Source organism: Theropithecus gelada, chromosome 14, assembly GCF_003255815.1.
Source record: "Theropithecus gelada isolate Dixy chromosome 14, Tgel_1.0, whole genome shotgun sequence".
In the NCBI taxonomy this organism is placed as follows: domain Eukaryota; kingdom Metazoa; phylum Chordata; class Mammalia; order Primates; family Cercopithecidae; genus Theropithecus; species Theropithecus gelada.
Window position 1 is genome coordinate 5180221 of NC_037682.1, and position 6784 is coordinate 5187004.

General features: G+C 56.8%; 1 protein-coding gene across 1 annotated transcript; it reads left to right on the forward strand.

The window, feature by feature from the left end:
• The first annotated feature begins 1735 nt into the window (after positions 1 to 1735).
• On the forward strand, positions 1736 to 6108 carry FGF4 (fibroblast growth factor 4). Its single transcript, XM_025357745.1, has 3 exons — positions 1736 to 2394; positions 2983 to 3086; positions 3626 to 6108. The coding sequence occupies exons 1-3, from the start codon at positions 2055 to 2057 to the stop codon at positions 3800 to 3802; spliced, it is 621 nt and encodes a 206-aa protein (XP_025213530.1). The 5' UTR covers positions 1736 to 2054; the 3' UTR covers positions 3803 to 6108.
• The last annotated feature ends 676 nt before the right edge of the window (positions 6109 to 6784 follow it).

The window sequence follows — 6784 nt, forward strand, 5'->3', positions numbered from 1 at the left end:
CGCCTGCAGGGTCCTTTGCTGAACTCACAGCAAATAGGAGAGACAGGGAGAGGTCCTTGGGAAGCCCTAAACTGAGCTTGCCATGGGAGTCCTGGGAAGAAAGGAGCCTCGTCCTATCAAAAGCAGGGGGAAGACATCAGAGGCCCTCTGCTCAGGTCAGCTGGCACAGGTGGGTCTCCAGGCCTGGGTCGCACTTCCCCAGAGGGCGTGTTCGGGTGGACCCAGGCTGAGGGAGGAAAGTCCACCTCCCATGTCATTTTGCAAATGGGGAGTCAGGGACCCAGAGACGGAAAGACCACACAGCAAGTGAGGGATGGGCTCTAAGTCCCCTTCACCCTGCACCCTGGCCAGGGATGTCTTCTTGGCACCAGATCTGCAGGCTCATCTGGGGGACCCAGGGACCCAGAGGCAGCCTGGTTTCATCTTAGCAGCTGTGAGCTGCAGCCCAGGAAAGCCCAGGTCTGGGTGGTGCTGCCCAGGCAGGCTGCAGGCGCAAAGAGGAACAAAGAGCCTCTTGAGGGGTGCAGAGCTGAGGCTCTGGTACTGCCAAAGACACTTGATGATCCCCAAGTGCCCCCCTTTCTGCACCTCAGAGTAGAGCCTTCAAGCCTCCCAGGTCCCCTCCAGGGGCACGAATAGACCCCAGCAGGGTTCTGAAGGGGTCCCAGGAATCTCCCTGTGGGGATGCAGTGGAGGTGGAGGAGGCTGAGGTGGCCTGGGGACATCTCTGGTCACAGGTGCTGGTGATAGGAGAGGTGGGGTAGGCACCAAGCCCCTTGCAGCTGTGGCTAGGCTGGCCTGCAGGAAGGGCCAGTTAGGCTCCTCAGGGACCACAAAGAACAGGGGTTTTCACAGCTAGGTGGGCCTGCATCTAGCTAGCTCCATCCCCATCAGGCCATAACAGGCACAGTGGGAGGTAGAACCATGAGTCAGAGAGGGGAGCCTTCCAGAGGCCTGGCCTGGGTCCCCCCTAGACTGGGGGCTCTGGCTATGGTGCATGGATATTTCTGCTGTGGAATCAGAGGAGAGGGGATGGTGAATATCCCCTCTGGCCCTGTGCCCTGCCACCTGTCCTTTCATGGAGGGGTGTATGTGTAGGGGGTGCAGGACCAGGCTTCCCTGGGTGCATCTCTGCCACCTTGCCCTTTGGCTCAGATGGACCTCCACTAGGTATTCAGAACGCCAGCCCAGAAACGCGCCAAGCCTGTGGGGTCAAGACCTAGGGGGTGGGGGTGGCCTCCCTCCCGCCTGTAGCCAAAAGGCCCTCCCTTGCCCAGTCAGGCCCCGGTGTGGCTTACTGCTCTTACCCACCCCTCCTTCCCAGGCCGGTCCTCAAGGCCCCAGCAAAGAAACCAAGTTGCCGTGAGCCTCCCAAAGGCGAAGGGCAGGCAGCAGCCGCTGGCTTCTGCGCCCACTAGGAGCCTAGGGTGCCCGAGTTAGGGCTGCGCCAAGAGGTCCGGAGCAGAGAAGGAGACGGGGACTGGGACAGGCAGGGACAAAGTGCAAGAGGCAAAACTGGCTGAAAAGCAGAAGTGTAGGAGCCGCAAGGGGCGGGACGAACAGGTCCGTGGGCCGGGCGGAGCCAAGGGTGGGGGCCGGGGTCCCTCCAGGTGGCACTGGCGGCGCTAGTCCCCGGCCTCCTCCCCTCCCCCGGCCCTGATTGGCAGGCGGCCTGCGACCAGCCGCGAACGCCACAGCGCCCCGGGCGCCCAGGCGAACGCGAACGGCCCCCCGCGGGAGCGGGCGAGTAGGAGGGGGCCCCGGGCTATATATATAGCGGCTCGGCCTCGGGCGGGCCTGGCGCGCAGGGAGGCGCGCACTGCTCCGCAGGGTCCCAGCTCCAGCCGCGCGCTTTACGCCCGGCTCGCCGCTCCATGCAGCCGGGGTAGCGCCCGGCGCCCGGGGGCCCCGTCGCTCGCCTCCCGCTCCTCCTCGGCTACGCATTCCCGCACGAGCTCGGCTGTGCGCTCCCGCGGGCCGCCACAGGCGCAGCTCTGCCCCCCAGCTTCCCGGGCGCACGGACCGCCTGACGGACGCACGGCCCTCGGGCCGGGATGTCGGGGCCCGGGACTGCCGCGGCGGCGCTGCTCCCGGCGGTCCTGCTGGCCTTGCTAGCGCCCTGGGCCGGCCGAGGAGGCGCCGCCGCACCCACCGCACCCAACGGCACGCTGGAGGCCGAGCTGGAGCGCCGCTGGGAGAGCCTGGTGGCGCGCTCGTTGGCGCGCCTGCCGGTGGCAGCGCAGCCCAAGGAGGCGGCCGTCCAGAGCGGCGCCGGCGACTACCTGCTGGGCATCAAGCGGCTGCGGCGGCTCTACTGCAACGTGGGCATCGGCTTCCACCTTCAGGCGCTCCCCGACGGCCGCATCGGCGGCGCGCACGCTGACACCCGCGACAGTGAGTGGCGCGGCCGGGCGGGAAGGGGCGGGGGCGGAGGGCAACGGCCACCCCGGCCAACGCGCTCAGTCACACGCTGAGGCCTCAGGGGGGCACCTGCTCGCGGGCCCTGGGAACCGGGGCGGACTCGGGCTCCGGTGCCTTCTGACGCGGGGCTGGGGACGCACACTCTTGGTTCCGGCAGCCCAGCGCAACCCCTGAGGCCGGGCCCCGCCTCCCGCCTTCGGAAGCTCGGGCTCCAGGCGCCGAATTCCATCGCCTTCGCCCGTGGGCACAGGGCGCGCGGTGCAGCCACAGGGGGCCCGAGACACGCGCCCCGGCCTGGGCCAGGCTGGGGAACCGCTGGGGTGGGCTCGCTTCTGAAGATGTGGGACTGGGTGCGGCCGCCGGAGGTCCCCTACGCAGGCAAGCTAATCTGAGCTAGCGCAAGCTTGGGCTCCGGAGGCCCTTGGGGGCGGCTGCGCCGGGAACCCCGGGCCTTTTATCACCAATCCCACCCCAGAAATAGGGTGCCCGGAGGCGAACAGGCCGAGGGGCGGAGTGGGCCAGGGGTCACCTGCCCCGCAATGACCTGCGCCCCGCCCCCAGGCCTGCTGGAGCTCTCGCCGGTGGAGCGGGGCGTGGTGAGCATCTTCGGCGTGGCCAGCCGGTTCTTCGTGGCCATGAGCAGCAAGGGCAAGCTCTATGGCTCGGTGAGTACCGCAGGGGTCTGGCCAGGTACCTAGTTGGGGAACAGCGGACATGGCTGGCAGGATCGTGGCTTCTCCAGCCCCACCTGTGCCTGGGTCTTGGAGGGGTGGCAGGGTCACCGGGTCACGGGACCGGCAGGGCTGCCCAGACAAAGGAAGCAGCCCCAAGGCAGGAACAATGAGGTTCCTGCCATCCCTGAGTGGGCCCCTCCCAGCCCGAGGAAAGGGCGCTGTTGAGAGCCCTTCTCTTCTCTAGTCCAGAGTGGTGAGTCTCAGCGTTGGAACTGCCGGCTTGAGGCTGGACACGAAGGGGATGAATTCCCTGGCTGCTAGGTGCAGGGCAAGTGGTGAGAGCACCAGCTGTTGTGGGCTGGCCATGCCCCCTTCTCACCCTGTGAGGGTCTTGACACCCTAACTGTGCAGGAGACACATCTCAGCCCAGGGTGGGGTCTGGGACAGAAGGGGGTTCTGACCCCTGGCCTCAGGCTGGGTACCTTGCCCAAGAGGTGCCCCAGCCCTGACACTGCCCTGCTTTGCTCCAGCCCTTCTTCACTGATGAGTGCAAGTTCAAGGAGATTCTCCTTCCCAACAACTATAATGCCTACGAGTCCTACAAATACCCGGGCATGTTCATCGCCCTGAGCAAGAATGGGAAGACCAAGAAGGGGAATCGAGTGTCGCCCACCATGAAGGTCACCCACTTCCTCCCCAGGCTGTGACCCTCCGGAGGACCCTTGCCTCAGCCTCGGGAAGCCCCCCGGAGGGGAGTGCCGAGGGCCACCTTCGTGCACTTTCTTCGGATGAAGAGTTTAATGCAAGAGTAGGTGTAAGATATTTAAATTAATTATTTAAATGTGTATATATTGCCACCAAATTATTTATAGTTCTGCGGGTGTGTTTTTTAATTTTCTGGGGGGAAAAAAAGACAAAACCAAAAACAAAAAACCAACTCTGACTTTTCTGGTGCAACAGAGAATCTTACCACTGGATTTCTTTAACTTGTCAAAAGTTGTCACGAGTGTGCTGCTATTCTGTGTTTAAAAAAAAAAAAAAAAAAAGGTGACATTGGATTCCGATGTCAACCCCTGTAGTATGGCGTGGAGCATCTCTGTGTCTGGAAAGGCCTGCCTGAGGCTTCAGAAGCCAGTTCAGGGAGCTCCCGGGCTTGGCTCTCTGCGAGCATCCTCAGAGGCCCGCTCCCTTTGTGCCCTGTTGCTATTAATCGGGACATATCGGTTTACTTCGGGCACAGAAAGTGCGGTGTCAACGTCCTCGCTGCCACTCCGTTTTTAGATCTGCCAAGACTGACCTTTGAACTTTCCTGTAGTCAATCTTCCTCGATCTACCAGATGGGAGAGACCCTTGGACAACTTTATAAACTCCTGTTTGCCTTTTTTGGATCAGCGACAGCCCCCATCGCTGTGACCATTGGGGAAAGGACGAAGCTCTTTCATAAATTCCATGGAGAGGAATTGATATCCCACCGGAAGGCTAGAAATGGACAAGATGGTGTGTTTGCAATCACAAACAAAACCCTAGTGACGAAAAATAATTTGTGATGGCAGATGCTTCTGATGGTGTGATAGAATATGTTTTTTAAAACAAACCATCAAACCCCCCTCAAAACGGGCTTCCCTGTGCTTAGGGAGCTTCGGGCTAGAGCTAGCTATTATTTTTAAGTGAAATGTCCTTGTAATTGTACAAAACAATTGGTGCAGTGTTTGCGTGGAGGAGCCTGCTGCTTTCTGATGCATTCCCTGCTTAAGTGCGTTTAACATCTACCTCACAAGCCCTGAAACCCCCCGGTGAAACCTGCAGAAAGCTCAGACCCGGTGCAGGAGTATGCCATCCCAAGTGGCTTTTTTTTTTCCATATGTAGCCAAAAAGGATTGCAGATAGCGTCGGTGCGTCCTATTCGAACCTTGTCACGTTTGAGCTATCTTTACCCTGTGATTTACTTTTAGTAAGGGTGATCATGGTGAAAATATTTGCAGACAGCTGTTACATGCACTATATGGTCACCAAGTAACCTTATATTTTTCTTTATATATTTTACAAATGTAACCCCTGTCGTTGAAGCAACCGTGGAAGAGGCAGGGTCGGTGATGTTTAAAAAAAGTTCCGAGGTGATGGCAAACATTTAATTTTAATGAATGACTTTTTAGAGTTTATACAAAATGACCTTAGCTTGCTACCAGAAATGCTCCGAATGTTTCCTCAAGACTTTAATACTCTCCTAGGATGTTTCTGAACTGTCTCCCGAATTAACTTTATGGGAGTCTACAGACAGCAAGACTGGAAAATCTGATTGGAGTTTTTGTCTTTCACATTCCTTTTGAAAACTCTTTGTTCGAATGCAAATCATCGACTTAAAATACTATTCTTAACCAAGGCCTGGAAGAAAGAAGACACTTGCAAAGCCACTGAGACAGGACCACACATCTTAAACTGCTGTTCCTACAATGCAATAAAATGTTTTTAAGTTTTAAACCACACCCTAGGCTCCAGGAGTGTTGAGGAAAGACGCTGTTTGCAGGTCTCCATGCTGTTTGGCGTCGGGAGGGGGCTGTGGCGGGATCATCTGTGGACTTTCTGGATTTTAATGTATTCACCTAGTGACAAACCATGATTGTCTTAAATGCCTTAAATTATTATGAGATTTCTTGTCTCAGAGCCCAATCAGATTGTCAGGAATTAACATGTCTTAGGTTTAATCACCCTTGACCACTGCTTACAGATATTTCTTCAACAAATTATGTGGGATGCCTGTAAGGACGTAACTGTCCCTTTAAAATACTGTTTTCCTATTGCTGCGATGGGGATTCAAGGTTCCTGTATGTGCCACTGTTTTCAGAATCTGTAGTTTTATACAGGTGCCGACCCTCGTTGTGATGTATGTGCTGTGCACACTGACATGCCGAGCGCATTGATAAGCGTTTATCGTGTATAAAAGACGCCACTGGACTGGATGTACACAATGGGGAAAGGAATTAAAAACTATTAAAACTGTGCCTTGAAATGCCAAGACCTGGTTCCCTCCCCCTGTCTTCCAGGAGTCTTTCTATTTGAGGCCTGAGCCTCACATGGCTGGGGGTGGGGGTGGGGGTGGGGTCAAGAGAGACGAATTTTAGCCAGCTGTGTCCACACAAATGTAGCCTTGAAAACAGGAGCCTGGGGGGTGTGAGTGTCACAAAGTTTTGCCATGACACTGAGTCTTGCAGTTTATTCTCATTCTCCGTTGGGGCTAATTCCCGCCATTCCCGCACTGTAACTAGCCCTAAACTCTGTGCCCCTCCCATTGGCCTCCTGTTCTCTAAAGCAATTTGCACTTCCCTGGGGGGAGCAGTGAAGCTCCAGAGCTGGTCATTAGAAGGCAGACTCGAGAATAGTTTTCAAAATCTAAGTAGACACCATCCGTGGGTATCAAACTCAATATCATGAACTGCAGCTAGTCTTTTATTTTTAATTAATTACTTTTTTTAATTGTTTTTTGAGATGGAGTCTCACTCTTGTCGCCCAGGCTGGAGTGCAATGGCACGATCTCAGCTCACTGCAACCTCGGCCTCCCAGGTTCAAGCCATTCTCCTGCCTCAGCCTCTCGAGTAGCTGGAATTACAGGCACCCACCACCATGCCCAGCTAATTTTTGTATTTTTAGTAGAGATGGGGTTTTTCTATATTGGCCAGGCTGGTCTCTAACTC

Coding starts and splice junctions, on each gene's coding strand:
- FGF4 (XM_025357745.1), top strand. CDS start 2,055: ATGTCGGGGCCCGGGACTGCCGCGGCGGCGCTGCTCCCGGCGGTCCTG. Junction 2,395..2,982: donor GCACGCTGACACCCGCGACA/GTGAGTGGCGCG, acceptor CCCCGCCCCCAG/GCCTGCTGGAGCTCTCGCCG. Junction 3,087..3,625: donor AGGGCAAGCTCTATGGCTCG/GTGAGTACCGCA, acceptor GCTTTGCTCCAG/CCCTTCTTCACTGATGAGTG.